The 23,643-nt window shown below is 48.8% G+C and overlaps 1 protein-coding gene across 7 annotated transcripts in view; it reads left to right on the forward strand.

Moving 5' to 3' along the window:
* EVA1C (eva-1 homolog C) overlaps positions 1-19,993 on the forward strand; it is a 124,340-nt gene extending 104,347 nt beyond the window's left edge. For 2 of the 7 annotated variants that reach the window (XM_086413476.1, XM_086413511.1), the window contains one exon: positions 16,822-18,346. In XM_086413476.1, coding sequence (XP_086269602.1) covers positions 16,822-17,042 — 221 coding nt within the window. In that variant the 3' untranslated portion in view covers positions 17,043-18,346. Of the gene's footprint in view, positions 1-14,412; positions 14,632-15,642; positions 15,852-16,821; positions 18,347-19,759 lie in introns of those variants that run through there. The other 5 variants (XM_086413498.1, XM_086413518.1, XM_086413505.1 and 2 more) reach the window with 5 other exon arrangements.
* The last annotated feature ends 3,650 nt before the right edge of the window (positions 19,994-23,643 follow it).

Below are 23,643 nucleotides of genomic sequence, written 5' to 3' on the forward strand. Positions count from 1 at the left end.
GCATTTCCCTCAGTCCCCAGATCCTGAGGGTGGAAGGCCCCTCTGAGTCACACAGAGGAGGTGGGTGTTGGGGGAAGGGCCCGTCTCTCATCAACCAGCCTAGCTGCCCGTATGGGGGAGCGGCTGCATTTTGCTTTGCTTTGTTTTTTGTTATTCAGTTTGCCTTAGTTCATTCTAGCTGCTATTACAAAAATACCGTAGACTGAATGGCTTATAAACAACAGAAATTTATTTCTGTTTTGGAGGCTGAAAGTCCAAGATCAGGGGGCCAGCAAATTCAGTGTCTGGTGAGAGCCTGGCTTCCTGGCTCATAGCTGGCCGTCTTCTTGCTGGGTGCCCACATGGCAGAGGGGGCTGGGAATTCTCTGAGGTCTCCTTTGGTTCCTGCTCAGTTGCTCAGTCATGTCCAACTCTTCATGACCCCATGGACTGTAGCCAGCCAGGCTCCTGTCCATGGGATTTTTCCAGGCAAAAATACTAGAGTGAGTTGCCATTTCCTTCTTCAGGCAATCTTCCTGTCCCACAGATTGATCCTGCGTCTCCTGCATTGGCATGCAGATTCTTTACCACTGAGCCACCCAGGAAGCTGGAGGTCTCCTTTATTAAGGGTGCTAGTCTTATCCATGAGGGCTCTGCCATCATGACCTAATCACTTCTCAAAGGTCCCACCTCCAAATACCATCACATTAGGTGTTAGGTTTTAACATGAATTTTAAGGTACACAAACTTTTAGTCTACACCAAAGTTGAAATTCATGTGAAGTAAAATTAACCACTTTAAGGCACGCAGTTCAGTGGCTTTTAATATATTCACAGTGTGGTAGGACCACCACTTCTACCTAATTCTGAAGTGAAGTCGCTCAGTTGTGTACAACTCTTTGCTTCCACCATGGACTGTAGCCTGCCAGGCTCCTCCCATGGGATTTTCCAGGCAAGAATTCTGGAGTGGGTTGCCACTTCCTTCTCCAAAGGATCTTCCTGACCCAGGATCAAAACCAAGTTGCCCACATTGAGGCAGACTCTTTACCATCTGAGCCATCAGGGAGGCCTCTTCTACCTAATTCCAAAACACTTTCAATACCAGAAAGTAAAACTCCTGCCCCAGTAAGCAGCCACTCCCCATCCCCTCCTTTCTCCAGCCCCTGGCAACTACCAGTCTGTGTCTGTGCATTTAGTTATTCTGGGTAGTTCATATAAAGGGAATCACACATGTAAATGGAATCTTTGGTCACTGGCTTCCTTCATTTAGCATAATGTCCTCAAGTTCATTTGTGCTGTGGCATGAATCAGTACTTCCTTTTTACGGCTGAATAATATTTCACTACATGTATAAACCAGGCTTTCCTCGTGCCTCAGACGAGGAATCTGCAATGCAGGAGACCTGGTTCAGTCCCTGAGTTGGGAAGATCCCCTGGAGAAGAGAATGGCTACCCACTCCAGTATTCTTTCCTGGAGAATTCCATGGACAGAGGAGCCTGGCGGGCTACAATCCATGGGGTTGCAAAGAGCAGGACATGACTGAGCAACTAACACTGTCACATATGGAGAGACCACGCTGAGTTCATTAATTCACCCATTTGTAGACATCTGGGTTGCTTCCGCGTTGGGCTCCTGTGAGTAGTGCTGCTGTAAACATTCATGTGTAGCATTTTAATAGCAGTGGAACTACACAGGGACTTCCCCAGCAGTCCAGTGATTAAAATTCCAATGCCTTCAGTGCAAGGGGTGCAAGTTCAATCCCTAATCGGGAACTAAGATTTCATATACTGCTCACAGTGCAGCCAGAAAAAGAAAAGAGACTACATGTAAAAACACAATTGCAGATACAGTTGACTAGGCATTAGGTGGATTCCATTCAACTAAAGGAACAGGGACTGAAGGTGAGTCAGAGTGACACTCTTGCTTCTGTCAATTTCAGAATGTGCGTCTCTTACACTTACCTGAGAAGGTGGGAGGGTAGGACTCGGTCCACAGAGGTGTCATATGCACAGGCTAGGGTGGTGTAGGCAGAGGCTGAAACCCCTCAGCACCTCCAGGGACCCGAGTCGTCCATCTATAACATAGGGGATTGGGAGAAGTTGACAGGGCGGGATGACTCGCTTTCAATCTGTCATTAGAGATAAATCTCTTCCAGGTCATAGCAGAGAATGAACATATGGCTCCATTGTTTAAATTCTTCATGAGAATTTTGTTCTAATCAAAGAGAACCCTTGTCCTTTTATTTCCTGAGCTCAGCAAGAGGCACTTCAGTGCTGTCTCGGCTCCCAGAACAGCCTCCCACCACGGTCTCTAGTCCTAATTCCCAAGCAGCATCTTCTCTGGCTCCGTGAACATAACTACCTTCATCTGATGGCTCTGTGAGCCTAAAGAGAACATGCCAGCTGAAGGTTTTTACTTTTTCAGCCAGAGAAAGAGCTGCGCCCACACTGACCTCAGTCTCAAAGCTCTTGTTGAATGCCACAATGGTTCTTCTCTTACCTGTGTCTCCCCCCAACCTCCACACGCATGCACATCCTCCCAGGACCCCCAAAGAGGCAGCTGGGAAACAGGCCAGCCAAGGCGAAGAGCAGTCTTTGGCTTGCACAAATGCAATAAGTTGTTCGTTTGCATTTTCCGAGCCCACGAGAAGAATGCCACGGTCTTCTCAAGGAAGGAGGCTGAGGAGTCCTGCTGAGAATGTTTGGATGGGCACCAAGCCCAGGAAGGAAAGGACCAACGCAGCTTTGAATCAGGGGTTGCCAGTGGAGTGTGGTGGCTGGTGGAAGCTCCCAGGTGGAATTCCGCCCAGAGAGTGCAGGGCACTCATAGACTACTGCTTCTAAGCTTTGTGCAAGTCGGGGCCACTGCCGCCCCACGGTCTCCAGGCGGTGGGGTCCCAGAAGTCCTGTGAAAAGAGGCCAGCTCGGTGGGAAGTTTGCCCATATCACTGCCTCAGTTACTCGCTGCAAAACACTGACTCTGAAAATGCGAGCCTCCTGCTGTAAACTTCAGTCCTTCTGGGTTCACAGAGCTTTTAGCTGGGCCTGCCTTTCTCTGTCAATGTTGGGGCACTTGCTGCTTCACGGAGGAGTGCACAGCCAGAAGGAGTCATGTTGCTCAGCTGTGTGTAACTCTCTGCGATCCCAGGGACTGTAGCCTAGCAGTCTCCTCCGTCCATGGCGTTTTCCAGGCAAGAGTACTGGAGTGGATTGCCATTTCTTTCTCTAGGGGATCTTCCCAACCCGGGGATTGAACCCAGGTCTCCCATATTGCAGGCAGATGCTTTACCCTTTGAGCCACCAGGGAAGCCCACACACAGACAGGGACCAAGAAATTCCCCAGAGGCCCTGTGAGTGGTCCCACTGCCAACCCCACAAATGGGCCAGGCATGATGCTGTGCCCACCCAGAACCCTGCACCAGGCCTGGTACCACCCCAGCTGCTGCAAGGGCGGCTGTGAGTGGCCCAGAGCTGTCCTCTTTTGCAGAGAATTGCCCCTCACCAATTCTGTCAAAGGTTCGTCTAGTCAAGGCTATGTTTTTTCCAGTGGTCATGTGTGGATGTGAGAGTTGGACTGTGAAGAAAGCTGAGCGCTGAAGAATCGATGCTTTTGAACTGTGGTGTTGGAGAAGACTCTTGGGAGTCCCTTGGACTACAAGGAGATCCAACCAGTCCATTCTGAAGGAGATCAGCCCTGGGATTTCTTTGGAAGGAATGATGCTAAAGCTGAAACTCCAGTACTTTGGCCACCTCATGCGAAGAGTTGACTCATTGGAAAAGACTCTGATGCTGGGAGAGATTGCGGGCAGGAGGAGAAGGGGACGCCAGAGGATGAGATGGCTGGATGGCATCACTGACTTGATGGACGTGAATCTGAGTGAACTCCCGGAGTTGGTGATGGACAGGGAGGCCTGGCGTGCTGTGATTCATGGGGTTGTAAAGAGTCGGACACGACTGAGCGACTGAACTGAACTGAACTGAATTCTGTCTTAGGGCTTCCCCGGTGGCTCAGATGGTAAAGAATCTGCCTGCGATGCAGGAGACCCTGGTTCAGTCCCTGGGTTGGGAAGATCCCCTGGAGGAGGAAATGGCAACCCACTGCAGTATTCTTGCCTAAAGAATCCCATGGACAAAGGAGCCTGGCAGGCTACAGTCCATTGGGTTGCAAAGTGACATGACTGAGTGAGCACATTTCTGTCTTAGCCTGCTTGGGCTGCTGTAACAAAATCCCACAGACTAGGTAGCCTATAAAATTTAGAAATTTCCTCCTCACAGTCTGGGGGCTGGAAGTCCAAGCTCAAGGTGTCAGCATGGTATGGGGAGGGCCCTCTCCTGGGTTGTAGACTTCCCACTGTGTTCTCACACGATGGAAGGGACACAGGGAACTTTGTAGGGTTTCTACTATAAGGGCACTAATCTCATTCATGAGGGCTCCACGTTTTTGATCTAGAAAGCTCTAGAGGGATTTCCCTGGTGGTCTAGTGGTTGAGATTCCAAGCTTCCAATGCAGAGGGCGTGGGTTCGATTCTTTGTCAGGGAACTAAAATCCCACTTGCCATGTGGTGTGGCAAAAACAAAACAAAAACAAAATCTCCTGGAGGCCTTACCTCTGGGGCTTAGGATGTGAACGTGAATTTGGAGGGGCACAAACACTCAGACCACAGCAATTTTCTTGGAAGTATTTCTCCTAAGAGCACTGCTTCAATAAGCCACTCGTTCAGAAATCTTGGGAAACTGGACTTCCCTGGTGGTACAGTGAATAGGAGTCCACTTGCCAACACAGGGGACATGGGTTTGATCCCTGGTCTGGGAAAATTTCACATGCTGAGGAGCTTAAGTCGGTGTGCCACAGCTGTTGAGCCCTCAAAATGCAGCTGCTGAAGCTCGAACACCTAGAGCCCATGCTCTGCAATAAGCGAAGCCATTTCAATGAGAAGCCCGTGAGCTGCAGCTGGAGAGTAGCCCTCACTCGCTGCAACTGGAGAAAAGCCCGTGAACCAATGAAGCCTCAGCACAGCCAAAAGGAAATAATTGAAAAAAAAAAACCCTGCATTTAAAAAAGAAAAACCACCATAAATGAAGCTTTTCTTTTCATCAATTCCATCAAATTCATCAATTTCATCAATTATTTCTTCCTCCTGAGTTTCAGCATCCAGCACAGCCAAAACGTCATCAGTTACACTGTCCTCAGAGGATCGGACAGAACTCAAGGGCAAAATGGGAACAAGCTGCTGAAGAGGACAAGGCAGCCTCCAGCCCTGCCACAGAGAGGAGTTTGGAGGAGGAATGACTATCCGCAGAGCTCCCAGGAAAGTGTCAAGGCCTGACCTTCTTTGGATTCTTCAGCCAACTCCATTGTGAAGTTGGACCTGAAAAGCCGGGCCCAGTGTTGGCAGGATAGTCATAAACCCGGAACTGTGGTCAGCTTGGTTTTAAGAAGCCCATTGTAAGCCTGACCACCAGTGCAGAGTTGGCCAAACTCCATCCCATGACTGGCCCATAGCCTCAGAGATTAAATCCTAAATAAACACTCCAGCTAAATGCCCTGTCGACTAGAAGCCATACTGGTCTATAGCTGGAAATAAGGCAAGAAAGAGGCACGATAATATCAGCCAGATAAGGGAAAATGCAGGAAGCCAGCTAATAATTATCCAAGGCCATCACATTCTTTGTAGGAATTTCAAGTCAACAGGCACCTCCCTGCGGGGGCAGCGCTAGGCTCCCTTGAGAATGAATGAGCCGGTGTCTAAACACAATGCTGATCGTCCAACACAGAGCCAGCAGCCACATGTGCCTAGCTAATCTTAAACCGAAAGCAGTTAATAGCATTTAAAAGGCAGCTCCTCAGTCACACTAGTGACTCAGTGGCCACGTGGCCAGTGGCTCCTGTCTTGGATGGTGCAGGGAGCTCTGCTGGGCGATGCTGAGCCAGAGTGTTCAGTCAGACAGGGAGAGCCAGGCCCAGCTCACTGCAATGAAATGGAGCGGGTATTTCATTACCAACCGAGGGTGTCATCGGATCAACATCACAGGTGCAGAATGTGTACGCATGGCTGAGTCTCTTCGCTGTTCCCCTGAAACTATCATCACATTGTTCATCAGCTATATCCCAATACAAAATTAAAAGTTTAAAAAATATATATATATAATATTTGCTGACTCAATAAATAAATAAAAATAAATCTGGGCACAGAAACGTGGGACAAAGTTGCACCTACTTCCACTGGGCTCACCTTTCTGGGGACACCCTGACGTGTCCCTAGTCCCCAAGCCCTGTGGGCTCTGTCCTGTGGCAGCCCTTGGTGCCATCCAGTCTTTGTGCGTCCCGATCCCTGCAGAACCGCAGCCCCAGCCGTCGGGTCTGCCTTTCCTGCCCCAGAGAAGGGGGAACAGCCCATGGGGGCCTTTTGCCCCGGCCACCTGTCCTGCAGCAGCAGCTGCTGTACATTCCCCTTCTTTTGCCTCCTGAGAAGCACAGAGCTTCCGAGATGAGCCAGCCCCCGCATTCTTCCTGACCCAACGGCTAGCAGCACCCCCCACCCCCAGGAAGGGTCCAGAGAGAGACCTCAGGCCAAGCCTTCCTCACCTCGAGGCCCTGTCCCCTTACCCCGCCAGGCAACAGCAGCTGACCCACCAGGCCCACCCCTCCCGCCTTCCTCTTCCTGTTCACTTTCAGGATCTTCCATCTCTCGGCTGAATCTGGGAGCAGAGTCTGCACAGGCCTTCTCTTTATCCTTTGGGAATTTCAGCTTCACAACCCAGAGCGTAGGAATGGTGTTACATGCTCAGAAAGATGGCCCTGGGAACCCAGAAAGATGGTTCTACCTGATGGGCTGGAGAGGCTGATGGGAGGTGGTGCTCAACGGGGCCCTCAGGAATGAGCAGAGTTGTCAAAGGTGGTCGTACGGGAACATGAGCGGGGGGCGGGGGAAGCCGCAGCAGTGGGCCAGGAGGTGGGAACAGGAGGCACATGTTTGGGAATGGGGAGCAGTGAGGCCTCAGGCTAACAGGGTACAGAACCTCAGGCGCTGGACTCCAGACAACAGGATTGGCTGTAGAGACGGCATCACCCACTTGTGCCAGCATCCTTCCATCCCTCAGAAGCAAACGTCAGTGTTGAGAGCAGGTTCGTTATTTAGTCACTAAGTCATGTCTGACCCCATGGACTGTAGCTCGCCAGGCTCCTCTGTCCATGGGATTTCCCAGGCAAGAATACTGGATGGGTTGCCATTTCCTTACCCAGGGGGATCTTCCCAACCCAGGAATCGAACCCGTGTCTCCTGCACCGGCAGGAGGATTCTTTACCACTGAACCATCAGGGAAGCCCTGAGATCAGGCTTTCAACCCACTCACAGCCAGTAATCAGCTGGGCCTGGCCTCCAACCACGTAGGCCTCGAGCTCTTGGAATAGTAATTTCTCCTCATTTTAAGGTTGCCGATCACTATCCAGCTAGCCTTTTTAAATATAATTTTCTTTCTTTCTTTCTTTTATTATTTATTTACTGGCCGTGCTGGGTCTTCTTTGCTTCAAGGACTTTTCTCTAGTTGCGGCGAGTGGGAGCAATCCTCCAGTTGTGGTGCGTGGGCTTCCTGTTGGGGTGGCTTCTCTTGTTCTGGAGGATAAGCTCTATGACTCATGGGCTCAGGCTCGATAGTTGTGGCACTTGGGCTTACGGCTGTCCAGCATGTAGAATCTTCCCCCATCAGGGATCGAATCCGCATCTCTCGCATTGACAGGTGGATTCTTTACCACTGAGCCACCAGGGAAGCCCCCAGTTAGTCTCAGTGTCTTAGATATTACCAAATTACAACTGAATTTTCTGTTGGAGAAATTAAACAGCTTTTAATAGAAAGCTCTTCCAGGGCCTGACTCTCGAGGGTGCTTTAAGACACAGTGAACTTCTCCAATGATGCAAATGTATGTCGAGGACCGAAGGATATCTGGCACAGCCTTTCTTTGGAAGGTTTCCAGTCTTTGCTTGAAGACTGCTCAGGGCCTAATTGCATTTCTTTCCAATGGGTCCAACAGAAAACCCAGATGGGGATTTATCTGGAGGTGAAAATGCAGCCTTCCTGCTTGTAAGCACACTGCCTGGGGTATCATGAGCTCAGACTCCAGGACTCGGCAGAACAAAGACAGGAAAGCTGGTCACTTCCGATCGGGGCTGCATATTAATTCCCCGGACTTTCTCTGTTCCAACTCATGACTCCGTGGATCGAGTTCTTTCAAGAAAAGAAAAATAGACCTTGTCATTTCCTATTGTTTCAAAGACAAAATCCAGCCTGGGAAAGATTACGGCAAGAGGAAGGGGACTCGTGTTCAGATGACTAAACAGCAACCTGACCTGGAAAATGCTCGATTAGTTTCCAAGGAAGGGAGGGAGCAGCAATTAGAGGCAAGTGTCGATCACGACATGAACTCCCTTAAGGAGAAGAAAGCAGAATGTTCCTGACCCACTGACAAAGAACCAGCAAGAGAATGTGTTACGAATCGATGAAGAATTTGCAAACCCAGTGAGTTGCCTCCCAGTTCTGAGAGCCTGAACTTCCTTCCTTAGAACGTGACCTCTGATTGTAAAGCCTCCGGACCCTGGGAGGGTGAGGCGTGTGCTGTCAGCAGAGGGGCGTATCCACGGGCTGGCCATGCTGGCTGCCACCAAGGTTTCTGTTCAATCAGACTCGCCTACATCACTTAGCTCAGGCACATGGAAAACTTCTTTTCTTAAGGAAGATGTCTTGGGAAGAATTTCAGCTGTCCTAAAAAAATTGGAATAAAGGCACATCGTTGTTGTTGTTGAGTCACTCAGTTGTGTTCGACTCTTTGGACCCCATGGACTGCAACACACCAGGCTTCCCTGTCCTTCACCTTCTCCTGGAGTTTGCTCAAACTTATGTCCATTGAGTTGGTGGTGCCATCCAACCATCTGATCCTCTGCCACCCTCTTCTCCTTTCACCTTCGATCTTTCCCCGCATCAGGGTCTCTTCCAATGAGTTAGCTCTATGCATCAAGTGGCCAAAGTATGAGCTTCAGCTTCAGCATCGGTCCTTCCAATGAATATTCAGTTTACTTCCTTTAGGACTGATTGGTTGTTTTTTCAGTGAGGTAGATCTGTATGCACCAACATGAAAAATTATTGAAGTCATGTTATTCAGTGAAAAGGGCAAATTGGAGAATAATGTGTAGATTATATCATTACGTAAAAGAAAAGGACTCCACGTAAAACTCTATTTTCCTTCTGTGTGTGCATAGACATCTACAGGTCTGGGGATTCCCTGGTGATCCAGTGGTTAGGACTCCATGCTTCCGTTGCTGGGGGTCTGGGTCGGATCCTTGCTTGGAGAACTAAGATCCTGCAAGCTTGTTGCAAGGCCAGAAAAAAAAAAAAAAGACCAAAGAACTATAGGTCTGCCTGTCACGTTTGTAGGTTTGGAGAGAAGAAATGAGTGTTACATACCACACAGCCAAGTGTTAAAATCTTATAGACATCAGGCCCAAAATAAAAAATTATGTAAAAGACATGCTCTTGCCTACCTTGACAAACATACCTTTATAACAACCCTGAAGACCAGGTTTAAACTTGGAATCCCCAGACTTCAGGGTCTGGTGCCGATGTGGCGGTGTGGGGTGGAGGGGCTGGCTGGGTCCTGACCTACCTGTCTCGTCCCACCTCCCCTCGGTCCCTCCCCGGGAGGGCCCTCACATACTTAAGTGTGGACCACCGGGCTCCTGAGTCCATGCTGTGTGCCACCTATGGCCCCCCAAACAGCCTGAAAGTATGTGATCTGCTGTTAGGGTCCCAGCCCTGTAGGAAGTCAGGGTGGTTGACAAGATGCTGGGGCAGAGGACAGGATGGAGAGGCTGGAAGAGAGCCCAGAGCAGGTGGGTTGGGGCACAGAAGAAGGATTCTGTGTAGAGGCAAACAAAAAACCCAAATGCGGGGGAATCTGGGCTGCAGGATACAGGCAGGTAGATGACGGGGCTAGGGAAGCCCAGGCAGAGGCCAGGCCGGGCCTCTAGCTGCCTGCCCATCAGAAACCCAAGGGAGGGAATTCCCTGGCGGTCCAGCGGTTAAGACTCTGCCCTCACTGCCGAGGCCTGAGTTTGATCCCTGGTCAGGGAACTGAGATCCCACTTGCCCCGTGGCACAGCTGAAAAAAGAGAAAGCAACCCAGGGGAGCTTGAGATAAGAATGCAGATCCCTGGGCGCCCCCCTCCCTGAGAACTCAGTGGCTTTCAGGTGGGGATTTGGAATCTATCTTCTTAGACAACGCGGACAGCCCTGGGGATGGGGAGGGTGGCGGGCTGTAGATGGCCTTGGCTGATGACCAGGGTCGGTCCTCAGGGACAGGCTGAGGGCAGGGAGCTGAGCAGGTGAAGACAGCTCCACTCCACACCTCCAAAAATCCCACACCCTCCTGTAAGCCTGTCTGAAAGCCCACACTGACCCAGAGTAGGCAGCCTACAGCTGCCTACAGGGCTGGTGAGATACTCCCGTCAGTGGGGTTTTGTGAGCTCCTTTCATAGTGATTTCAACGAGGGTGACCCCTCATCCTGCTTTGCTGGAGACCAAGGGATTTTCTGCAATTCAGGAGTCTCAGTGCTAAAACCAGGATTACTGTCCTGGCCAATCCCCCATGGGTGGACACACATCGGTGGTCCCCCTAATTTCCACCTTCCTTCTGACCAGGCCGTGCCAAATCCTGAGTCCTGAAAAGATAGACATTTCACATCGCAAGGAACGACCACTGGGTTCTAAATCTCGTTTTACTTCAGTCCATGTCCTGAAGAAATATTATAGCGTTTGCTCCTTTTCATTTTATAAGACATGTTGAAAATTGCCTTTCATTTCTAAATCCCTCTTTTCAGCTACTTTTAATATTCCTTTTCAAAGTAGGAAGAAAAAGAAAAGGCCATTGGGGCTATAAACTTCACATACTTGGACTGGACCCAAAGGAGAATATTTATTTCAGCAAAATTCATTCAGGGTCTTGAAAGTCAAGTGTGTGAATATAAAATACACCTTTTCAGTCTAAAAATAATGGCCCTTTCTAAGCTTGGATGGCTGAAGCATGACATGTCAGGTTGACATATTCCATGCTCCCAGGAACGTGACCCCAGAAAGCGAGGAAGGAGAATGTGGTGCTTAGGGAGGTGGGGTTTGGGGACCTGTGAGGCTGCCCTGGCTGGCTGACCAACTTGGCTTCTGGGAGGGTACAGTCTAGTGACCTCACTCGGGTGCCGCTGCCTTCTCATCCTCTTGTGACTCTTCCTGCTCAGGAGGTCTGTTTAAAGTCCTTTCACAAACAAGCATCATTTATTTCAGCTTCAGCCACTCATCTTGATTCCATCATGAAAGTGTGTCTGGATCTTACGCAAGGTGTGTAGGTGGGGCCAGGAGGATCCATCAGCGCCTTCAAATTCCAGCCCCATCAACTCAGGGACAGAGCACTGGGTCCCTGACACCGCCCCCCCCAACACACACACAAAGGCTACCCGGCCCTAGAGCTGCAAAAACTGGGCTTTCAACCTCTCAGATCTTCACTGGCTCAGTTGTTCCTCCTGTCAGAATCATTAGCTGTTGAAGGACAAAGAGAACGGTGTGTGTGTGTATCTATATGTATGCATGCATGCATGTGCGTGCGTGTCTGTGAGTCTGCGTGCATGCGTGTCTGTGAGTCTGCGTGCGTGCCTGTCTGTGAGTCTGTGAGGCTGTGTGCGTGCGTGTCTGTGTGTCTGTGTGCATGCATGTCTGTGAGGCTGTGTGCATGTGTGTCTGTGAGTCTGCGTGCGTGCGTGTCTGTGAGTCTGCGTGCGTGTCTGTGAGTCTGCGTGCATGCGTGTCTGTGAGTCTGTGTGCGTGCGTTGTCTGAGAGTCTGTGAGTCTGCGTGCGTGCGTGTCTGTGAGTCTGCGTGCATGTGTGTCTGTGAGGCTGTGTGCGTGCGTGTGTGTCTTAGCTCCCTCAGTCCTTAACATCATGTTGCCAAGTGGCCAGGGTGTTAGGTGTTGTTTCCACTTTGCAGGTCTGCGTGCGTAAGCTTGAATAGCAGCCAGCTGGTGACAAACTCTGCAGGGTGGGTGCTGGTTTCTGCTGACCTGGGGTCAAATCCCATCTCGGCCACTCAGTTGCTGTGTGACCCTGGGTGGCTTGATTGACCCCTCTGTGCCTCCTCTGGAAAGTGGAGATCGCAGTCGTACAACTACAGAGTGTGGTGACAGGAGCTAAATGAGGTTGGGAGTGCTAAGTGATTGCAGAGGGCCCTGATGTCAGAGTGCCTGGGAAATGGAGCCCTTGTTACCTGAGGATTCTCCAGATATTCTGGCCCTGGCAGGTAACCCCCCCCCACCTTAATAGATACACATCGTTATACATTTGCCCAAACCTATAGACTACACAACACAAAGAGTGAACCTTGATGTAAACTGTGGACTTTGGTAGTAGTAACATGTCAGTGTGGCTGCTGTAACAAACGTGCCACTCTGGTGTGGGGTCTCAGTTCTGGGAAAGGCCTGCATGGCAGGTGGAGGAACAGGGAGTTACGAGGCCTCTCTATATTTTCCATTCCATTTTGTTGTGGATCTATATGGTTCTAAAAAATAAAATCTACTTAAAAAGGAAAAAATACAGGTAAATAAAGACTACTTTGGGCTTCCCAGGTGGCTTGGATGGTAAAGAAGCTGACTGCTGTGCAGGAGACCTGGGTTCGATCCTTGGGTCAGGAAGATCTCCTGGAGAAGGGAATGGCAACCCACTCCAGTATTCTTGCCTCAAGAATCCCATGGGCAGAGGAGCCCGGTGGGCTACAGTCCATGGGGTCACAAATAGAACAACTGAGAGGCTTACAAACCACCCCCCCCAACACACAAATGCACAAAGGCTACTTTTTTAAAAAAGGACCAGACAATCTCTTGAGAAATAAGCAAATGTCCTAGTTTATGAAATTCCTTTCATTTATTCGTTCAATAAATATTTCTTGAATTGCCATCTCTTCTTTAGTGAGGTGTCTGTTCAGATATTTTTCCCTACTTTTAGTTGGCAAAATAAACTTGTTTTCTCATTGCTGAGTTTTAAGAGCTCCTTATATATTTCTTAGGTTAGTCCTTGATCAGATAAGGATTTTTGAAAAAATTCGAGGGTTTACCCTGTGCTGAGTGCTGTTCTAGGGAGTGAACAAAGCAGAAAACAGCCTGCCCGCCTGGAACTTAGGTTCTAAGTAACCCACCACAGGACACCTTGTGATAAACGCTGTGGGGACAAATGAAACAGAGTAACGAAGGAGGGAGAGAACACGGGGTGCTATTTATAAGAAAGGTCAGAGAAGTCCCCTCTAATAAGGCAGCGTGTGAGAACAAACCAGAAGGAAGTGAACAAGCCACGAAGCTGAGGGAGCAGGAGGGCTCCAGGGAGAGGCAGGGTGAGTGCAAAGGCCCTGGGGAAGAAGAGCAGGAGGTCAGGATGGGGGAGTCGGACTGGGAGAGGGCAGTGGCTGGTTACTAACAGCCCTGCAGGCGCCTGGGAAGGACTTTGCCTTTGGAGTGTGCATCCATTTCCTGTAACTGTTGTAACAAGTTCCACAAACTCAGCGGCTTAAAACAACAGAATTTAGTCTCTGAACCCTGGAAGTCAGACACCCAGGTGTCGGGAGGGCTGTGCCCTCTGGAGGCTCCAGGAGAGGCTCCTGGCTGCTCCTCCAGTCTCCGGGGGCTCCTTGTGGTCCTTGGCTGGTGGCCGCATCACTCCAGTCCCTGCCTTCATCTCCACGTGGCCTCCCTTCTCTCCGTGTCCCCTTTTCTGTGTGTCTCTCATCAGGACATTTGTCACTGGGTGTGGGTCCCTCCTGCATAAACCAGGATGATCTTGTCCTGAATTTCGTTATATCTGCCGAGACTGTTTCCAACGGCATGGTGGTCTGACAGCAGCCACTTCCGGGAGGCTGTGTGCACTAGAGCCCACCTGGAGTAGGTTCAAGAGAAAATGGGAGGGAACGGGAGGTGTGGGCAGTGCTTTTAACAGGCTTTGTTAGAAAGGGAAGTGGGGAAGGGAGGCAACAGCTAGAGAAGGATGGGAGGTCAAGGGAGAATTTTTAATATTTTGTTGACAGAGCAGCGTGGTTTGTGGAATCTTAGTTCCCAGACCAGGGATGGAACCTGGGCGCTTGGCAGTGAGAGAGCAGGGTCTTAACCACTGGACTGCCAGGGAATTCCCAACAGAGGACTTTTGAACATGATTTTTTGTGAAGAAGAGAAGGAGGCATACACAGAGCGATGGTGATGTGAAGATGGAGGGAGAAATCGGGATGCTGGCAGCCACCAAAATTTATAAGAGGCACGGAGGGACTCTCTTTAGTAGGGACCGTCTCAGGCAAACTGGCACACATGGTCATGCTGTCTTATTTTCTCTTTTTGGTGACACCATTTGTCATGTGGTCTCCTAGTTCCATGACCAGGGATAGAACCTACACCCCCTGCATTGGAAGCACGGACTCCTCACCACCGGATTGCAAGGCGGGACCCTATGCAAGGGAGGATTCTCTCCAACAGCCCTCAGCAAGCACAAACCTGCTGACACCTTGATTTGGGGCTCCAGGACACACATTTTGAACTTCTGGTTTCCAAAATGTGAGATAATAAATTTTTGATGTTTAAGCCACCAATTCTGTGACTACCCCACTCTGGTATTCTTGCCTGGAGAATCGCATGGACGGAGGAGCCTGGTGGACTATAGTTCATGGGGTCACAAAGAGTTTGACAAGAGTGAGCAACCTTTCACTTCACTTTCACTGTGGTCATCTGTGACAGCAGCCACAAGAAACAAACATACTAAGTACATCCTTAAAACATACATCTATACACATTTGTGAATATATCTGTAGGAAAAAAATCACCAGAAGTGGAATTATGAGGTCAAAGGATATGTATACTTTAGAATCTGGTATATATTTACCAGGGATTCCCTTGTGATTTAGACAGTAAAGAATCTGCCTGCAATGCAGGAGATCCAGGTTCAATCCCTGAGTCGGGAAGATCCCTGGAGAAGGAAATGGCAACCCACTCCAGTATTCTTGCCTGGAGAATCCGATGGACAGAGGAGCCTGGTGGGCTACAGTCCATGGGGTTGCAAAGAGTCAGACACAACTGAATGACTAACACACACAGATATTTACCAAAACGTCTTGCATAAGCATAGCTCTAACTTCAGCTGATGACTACAACAAGAATGCCCATCGGCGCATGGAGGGTGGCTTCCAACCCCCACCTGGCCTCCTGCACACACATTTCATTGACACGTGAAGTTGTGAGTCTACCTCTGGCTGTCAGAATGTGAGCGGAGGGGAGGTGCCTACCTCCAGGGAAAGTGAGGAGACGCTGTGCGTTCTCCACTTTCTCTTTTCATCTCCACCAGCCAGAAGTCCCTTCAAGATCCTGGGAAAGCCAGTAGAGCCCACTAGATGGGAGGAACCCATCGCTGAGTCACTGAACCACCACTGGAGAAATACTGTCCACTAACCAGAAACATCCGCAGAACTCTTACACAGGGAGCAATATATTTCTATTGTACCCAGCCTCTGGAATGTTGCCTTTTTGTCACGTGACCCTAACTAATACGCTGTGATACTATTTTTTAAATACAAACATCACATCTCCTGTGTCTCTTGCATTGGCAGGCGGGTTCTTTACCACGAGGACCACTTGGGAAGCCCTAAAGAGAAGAGATACTTCTGATGCCAAATTCATTACGTGGAAAGAGAGGCTTGAAGATAGGTCGGCCCCATAGACTGTAGCCCGCCAGCCTCCTCGGTCCATGGGATTCCCCGGGCAGGAATACTGAGGTGGATTGCCATTCCCTTCTCCAGAAGAACTTCCCAACCCAGAGATCGAACCCCTGGTCTCCTGCCTTGCAGGCAGATTCTTTACCGTTTGAGCTACAGGGAAGTCTCCTGGAAGATAAGGACTATTCCATAGTGAGAGATCAGTGGGATGGGTGATGCTGTGGGGAGTATGAGGCTGTGGAGGAGGTGGGGGTTCCTGCCAGAGTGGTGTCCTGGGTGGGGAACAAAGCCCACGGTGGCTCGGGGGAGCCTGGACGGTCTGTCCACTGCAGTGGGGGCGGGGGGTGTCTGTTTTCTCTGTAAACTGGAGGGTAAGACACGTCAGGGCGGAGGGCAGGGAGCTGCTGAGAGAGGAGGTGTGATGCAGCTGTGGAGGGGGAGAATCTAAGGACCCGGGGCGCCCCCCATGACCGTGATTCTGGGGTTCTCTCTGCCATGCTGCTGGAATGTTGGTTTTAACGACGGTTGGGGGTTTTGCCAAACGAATGGGCCCCAGGGAGAGAGACCTGCCAGGGTGGTTTCATGCGCCCTGAGGCCTGTGAGGGGGTGCTCAGATGTGGGGGTGCTGAGGGTGGCTGCTCAGATGTGGGGGTGCTGAGGGGGGCTAACAGAGCCATCTGAAGACTCCGAGAGGTGATGAGGTGTCAGAGGCAGGGCTCTGAGGGGGAACGGAGGGTTATGATCTAGAATGACCTGGGGGAACATCAACCTACAGCCATCTGGAAATCGGGGTATGGGGGAGAAACTGGCCCCCACTTCACAGCCGCGCAGAGAGCATGCTCATGGGAGAGCCAGGCTTTCTTTCTCTTTTATTCTGTTTTCTTTCTCTTTTTATTTGAGCTTATGTGAAAAAATCCACAAATACTCCTTTAATCCACGCGTGATCGCCAACATTGTTTTTTTTAAGGAACTCTGTAAATACTAGTTATAGCTTTTAATCTTGATTACTCTGATGAACATATTATTGTTTATATTTTATTCTGCACATTACAGATTTTGTGTATTCTGACTCAGGCTTTCGATGCGATGCAAGGAAGGAGACAGCCTCCCTGGTGGCTCACATGGTGAAGCGTCGGCCTGCAGTGCGGGAGACCTGGGATCGAGCCCTGGGTGGGGAAGATCCCCTGGAGAAGGAAATGGCAACCCACTCCGGTACTCTTGCCTGGAAAATTCCATGGGCGGAGGAGCCTGGTGGGCTACGGTCCATGGAGTCGCAAAGAGCCGGACACAGCTGAGAACTTCACTTTCACACAGAAGGAGACACTGAAGGGTAGGCTGAGTGTACGAGGGATTCTGTGACTGTTCCACAGGCTCTCGAGAGCCTAATGGAAGGATGTCGGGTCAGCGTGAGAGACGGCTACATACTCTGTGGCTCCTTGGGACCATCAAAAATGGGAACAAAGGACACGATGGGACCACCCAGGATGGTCCCCAAGCAGATTACGGGGCCCTGGACACTCTACATTCTAGTGAAGTTCCTCATTCGACAGCTGCCTTTTTTTTTTTTTTAATTGGAGGATAATTACCTTACAATATTGTGTTGGTTTCTGCCATACAGCAACATGAATCAGCCACACGTATACATATGTCCCCTCCCCTTTGAGCCTCCCTCTCACCCCCCACCCCATCCCAGCCCTCTAGGTTGTCACAGAGCCCTGGGTTTGATCTCCCTGCGTCATACAGCAAATTCCCACCGGCTGTCTACTTTACACATGGTAATCTATACACTTCCATGAGACCCTTCCGAACCGTCCCTCCCTCTGCTGCCCCCGCTGTGGCCACAGTCTGTCCACATCTGTGTCTCCACCGCTGCCCTGCAAACAGGAGCCTCTGTACCATCTTTCTAGAGTCCACATATATGCATCGATGTGCCATATTTGTTTTTCTCTTTCTGACTTACTTCACTCTGTATAATAGGCTCTAGGTTCATCCTCCCCATTCAGTTCAAGTTGTGTCCGACTCTTTGCGACCCCATGAACCATAGCACACCAGGCCTCCCTGTCTACCACCAACTCCTGGAGTTCACTCAAACTCATGTCCATGGAGTCGGTGATGCCATCCAACCATCTCATCCTCTGTTGTCCCCTTCTCCTCCCACCTTCAATCTTTCCCAGCATCAGGGTCTTTTCCAAGGAGTCAGTTCTTCACATCAGGTGGCCAGAGGATTGGAGTTTCAGCTTCAGCATCCTTCATTCCTTCTAATGAACACCCAGGACTGATTTCCTTTAGGATGGACTGGTTGGATCTCCTTGCAGTCCAAGGGACTCCCAAGAGTCTTCTCCAACATCACAGTTCAAAAGCATCAGCTTCGGCACTCAGCTGTATTCACAGTCCAACTCTCGCATCCATACATGACCACTGGAAAAACCATAGCCTTGACTATATGACCTTTGTTGGCAAAGTAATGTCTCTGCTTTTTAATATGCTGTCTAGGTTGGCCATAGCTTTTCTTCCAAGGAGTAAGTGTCTTTTAATTTCATGGCTGCAATCACCATCTGCAGTGATTTTGGAGCCCCCCAAAATAAAGTCTCTCACTGTTTCCACTGTTTCCCCATCTATTTGCCATGAAGTGATGGGACCAGATGCCATGATATTAGTTTTCTGAATGTTGAGTTTTAAGCCAACCTTTTCACTCTCCTCTTTCACTTTCATCAAGGGGCTCTTTAGTTCTTCTTCACTTTCCCATTAGAACTGTTTCAAATGTGTTCTGTTTTATGGCTGAGTAATATTCCGTCATATATATGTACCATAACTTCTTTATCCCTTCATCTGTTGATGGACATCTAGGTTGCCTTCATGTCCTAGCTAGTGTAAATAGTGCTGCAATGAATATTGTGGTACCTGTGTCTTTTTCAGTTATGGTTTCTTCAGGGTATATGCCCAGTACTGGGATTACTGGGTCATACTGTAGTTTTGGTCTTAGTTTTTTTTTTTTTCCCCTGACAATTTTCTATTAACATTTGACCTGTAGCAGGCACTACAAGAGAGACCCCAGCTGGACCCAAACCTGACAAACATCTTTCCTGGGGAGCTTGTGTTCTGAGATTGAGGCTATGATATGCCAGGTCCATCCCTCTGTCCAGGAGAACTCAATTATCATTTGGTTCTGGTGGGTTTGACTGTCCTAAAATCGCACCTCCTGAAACTGTGAACAAATAACTGAGATTCTGAAACTCTTTCTCTGTGCCATGTTAAGTGCTTTTAAAGGGAGTGTTTATTTTCATCTTCATGACAGCCCTATGGAATTAGGTGTATTGTCATTCCCATTTTAAGATGAGGACCTCGAGGCAGACAAAGGTAAAGCAGCCAGTTTGGATTTGGGAGCCAGCAAGTGGTGGTGTCAGGATTTGAACATGGAGCCCATGGTCTTCACCCAGGCTCCCCTGCCTGCTACCATCACAAGCAAGAGCCAGAAAAGCCTAATCCGAAATCTCTGTAGATCAGGGGTGCTGCTCAATCACCACAGCTCTGGAGTTAAAAGATTTTTCTTTCTATTCCAAACTTACTCCCCATCCGCCTTCTATAGTCACCCACTCCATGATCAGGTCTCACTGTCCCTTCTCTCTCAGTTTAATGGCCAAATGCCGCTTGAGGTGGTGACTTACCGTTTCAAAACTGCCAAGGGAATTCCCTGGCAATCCAGTGGTTAGGACTCCACGTTTCCATTTCAGGGGGCCCAGGTTCAAACCCTGGCTGAGGAACTAGGATCCTGCAAGCTGTGAAGTGTGGCCAAAACAAACATACAACAACCAAAAAAAAAAAAACTTCTGGCAGAAAACGCTCGGTGGAGGAAAAAGAGAAGTTGCCAGAGTGGACGTTGATTCAGGAGCAATAAGCCATTCCCACATTTTTCTATCTGACAATGCCTTGCTGCAGCATCTGGCTCGGGGTTTTTTTGAGCATGGAACTCGGGAAAGACTCTTTGAAGTGTTCCTCTGTTTTTCTTTTTCAGGCGCGTGCCCTTCTGTCTTTCAACACTCCAGCACAAAGCACTGGCTCAGTGGATCTCAGTTTTCCAGAGCCGGAGGCAACCTCATCAATTCCTACTCTGATTTCTCTTGTTTACATTGCTAAGCATTGCAGGAATGAGGCCATCAGGCTGTGAGAGGAAGATGACACGGGTTGTGTTGCTATGGTTGTGTTGCTATACCAGTTAGACTGGGTTCACCTACAAGCAACTTTGTCCTGAAAATAGTGACTTAATCTATACAGAAGAACACAAATATCCATTACTGCCTGGTATGGTGGCCCATGATGTTACAGACCCAGGCTCCTTCTATCTCATTGCTTTAACACACATGGTTTTCTTTTCTAAGGTCATCTCATAGTCCAATATGACTGCTGGAGCTCCAGCCATTACTTCTCCATTCTGGGTGACAGAAAAGAGAAGAGGAGGAAGTCACCTTTAAAGAGACAGTGATATCTCCACCCCTTCACTTTAATTTCTTTGTCCAAAGCTTTATTATCTGGCTACCCCTGGATGTAGAAAATACTAGGGGATGTAGTGTTTTACTTGGCAGCAGTGTATCCAATTAAAAAAAAAACAGTGCTCTTTTGCTAGGAGAAAAGGAAAGAATTGCTATTTGGAGGCACATAGCAGACTTTGTCAGAGAAGGCAATGGCACCCTACTCCAGTACTCTTGCCTGGAAAATCGCATGGGCAGAGGAGCCTGGTGGGCTGCAGTCCATGGGGTCGCTAAGAGTCAGACACGACTGAGCGACTTCACTTTCACTTTCCACTTTCATGCATTGGAGAAGGAAATGGCAACCCACTCCAGTGTTCTTGCCTGGAGAATCCCAGGGACGGGGGAGCCTGATGGGCTGCCGTCTATGGGGTCACACAGAGTCGGACACGACTGAAGCGACTTAGCAGCAGCAGCAGCAGCAGCAGCAGACTTTGTTATAGGTTCAGTTCAGTTCAATTCATTTGCTCAGTCGTGTCCAACTTTTTGTGACCCATGAATCGCAGCACACCAGGCCTCCCTGTACATCACCAACTCCTGGAGTTTACCCAAACTCATGTCTATTGAGTCGGTGATGCCATCCAGCCATCTCATCCTCTGTCATCCCCTTCTCCTCCTGCCCCCAATCCCTCTCAGCATCAGAGTCTTTTCCAATGAGTCTTTTCCTTTGCATGAGGTGGCCAAAGTACTGGAGTTTCAGCCTCATCATCAGTCCTTCCAATGAAAACCCAGGTCTGATCTCCTTTAGGATGGACTGGTTGGATCTCCTTGCAGTCCAAGGGACTCTCAAGAGTCTTCTCCAACATCACAATTCAAAAGCATCAATTCTTCAGCGCTCAGCTTTCTTCACAGTCCAACTCTCACATCCATACATGACCACTGAAAAACCATAGCCTTGACTAGACAGCAAAGTAATGTCTCTGCTTTTTAATATGCTATCTAGGTTGCTCATAACTTTCCTTCCAAGGAGTAAGTGTCTTTTAATTTCATGGCTGCAATCACCATCTGCAGTGATTTTGGAGTCCACAAAAATAAAGTCTGACACTGTTTCCACTGTTTCCCCATCTATTTCCCATGAAGTGATGGGACCTGATGCCATGATATTAGCTTTCTGAATGCTGAGCTTTAAGCCAACTTTTTCACTCTCCTCTTTCACTTTCATCAAAAGGCTTTTTAGTTCTTCACTTTCTGCCATAAGGGTGGTGTCATCTGCATATCTGAGGTTATTGATATTTCTCCTGGCAATCTTAATTCCAGCTTGTGCTTCTTCCAGCCCAGCGTTTCTCATGATGTACTCTGCATGTAAGTTAAATAAGCAGGGTGACAATATACAGCCTTGACATACTCCTTTTCCTATTTGGAACCAGTCTGTTGTTCCATGTCCAGTTCTAACTGTTGCTTCCTGACCTGCATATAGGTTTCTCAAGAGGCAGCTCAGGTGTTCTGGTATTCCCATTTTTTTCAGAATTTTCCACAGTTTATTATGATCCACACAGTCAAAGTCTTTGGCATAGTCAATAAAGCAGAAATAGATGTTTTTCTGGAACTGTCCTGCTTTTTCGATGATCCAGCGGATGTTGGCAATTTGATCTCTAGTTCCTCTGCCTTTTCTAAAACCAGCTTGAATATCTGGAAGTTCACGGTTCACTTATTGCTGAAGCCTGGCTTGGAGAATTTTGAGCATTAGTTTACTAGCATGTGAGATGAGTGCAATTGTGCAGTAGTTTGAGCATTCTTTGGCATTGCCTTTCTTTGGAATTGGAATGAAAACTGACCTTTTCCAGTCCTGTGGCCACTGCTGAGTTTTCCAAATTTGCTGACATATTGTGCGCAGCACTTTCACAGCATCATCTTCTGAGGTCAGGGGCGGCACCCGAGAGAGCTACCCCATGTCCGAGGTCAGGAGCGGCGGCCGAGAGGAGCAACTCAATGTCCAAGGAGCGATGGCTGCGAGGGCGGAGGAGGGCCGAGAGGAGCTACTCCACATTCAAGGTCAGGAGGGGTGACCTCATCCAAGGTAAGGAGCAGCAGCTGCACTTTGCTGGAGCAGCTATGCAGAGATACCCCACGTCCAAGGTAAGAGAAACCCAAGTAAGACGGTAGGTGTTGTGAGAGGGCATCAGAGGGCAGACACACTGAAACCATAATCACAGAAAACTAGACAATCTAATCACATTAGGACCACAGTCTTGTCTAACTCAATGAAACTAAGCCATGCCCTGTGGGGCCACCCAAGATGGGCGGGTCATGGTGGAGAGGTCTGACAGAATGTGGTCCGCTGGAGAAGGGAATGGCAAACCACTTCAGTATTCTTGCCTTGAGAACCCCATGAACAGTATAAAAAGGCAAAATGATAGGATACTGAAAGAGGAACTCCCCAGGTCAGTAGGTGCCCAATATGCTACTAGAGATCAGTGGAGAAATAACTCCAGAAAGAATGAAGGGATGGAGCCAAAGCAAAAACAATATCCAGTTGTGGATGTGACTGGTGATAGAAGCAAGGTCTGATGCTATAAAGAGCAATATTGCATAGGAACCTGGAATGTTAGGTCCACAAATCAAGGCAAATTGGAAGTGGTCAAACAGGAGATGGCAAGAGTGAATGTCGACATTCTAGGAATCAGTGAACTAAAATGGACCGGAATGGGTGAATTTAACTCAGATGACCATTATATCTACTACTGAGGGCAGGAATCCCTTAGAAGAAATGGAGTAGCCATCATGGTCAACAAGAGTCCAAAATGCAGTACTTGGATGCAATCTCAAAAACGACAGAATGATCTCTGCTCATTTCCAAGGCAAACCATTCAATATCACGGTAATCCAAGTCTATGCCCCAACCAGTAATGCTGAAGAAGCTGAGGTTGAACGGTCCTATGAAGACCTACAAGACCTTTTAGAACTAACACCCAAAAAAGATGTCCTTTTCATTATAGGGGACTGGAACGCAAAAGTAGGAAGTCAAGAAACACCTGGAGTAACAGGCACATTTGGCCCTGGAGTACAGAATGAAGCAGGGCAAAGGCTAATAGAGTTTTGCTAAGAGAATGCACTGGTCATAGCAAACACCCTCTTACAACAACACAAGAGAAGACTCTACACATGGACATCACCAGATGGTCGACACCGAAATCAGATTGATTATATTCTTTGCAGCCAAAGATGGAGAAGCTCTATACAGTCAGCAAAAACAAGACTGGGAGCTGACTGTGGCTCAGATCATGAACTCCTTATTACCAAATTCAGACTTAAATTGAAGAAAGTAGGGAAAACCACTAGACCATTCAGGTATGACCTAAATCAAATCCCTTATGATTATACAGTGGAAGTGAGAAATAGATTTAAGGGACTAGATCTGATAGATAGAGTGCCT

This window comes from Bos grunniens, chromosome 1 (assembly GCF_055505025.1).
Source record: "Bos grunniens cultivar Pamir isolate PY7600 chromosome 1, Bosgru_T2T1.0, whole genome shotgun sequence".
NCBI classification, from domain to species: Eukaryota; Metazoa; Chordata; class Mammalia; order Artiodactyla; family Bovidae; genus Bos; species Bos grunniens.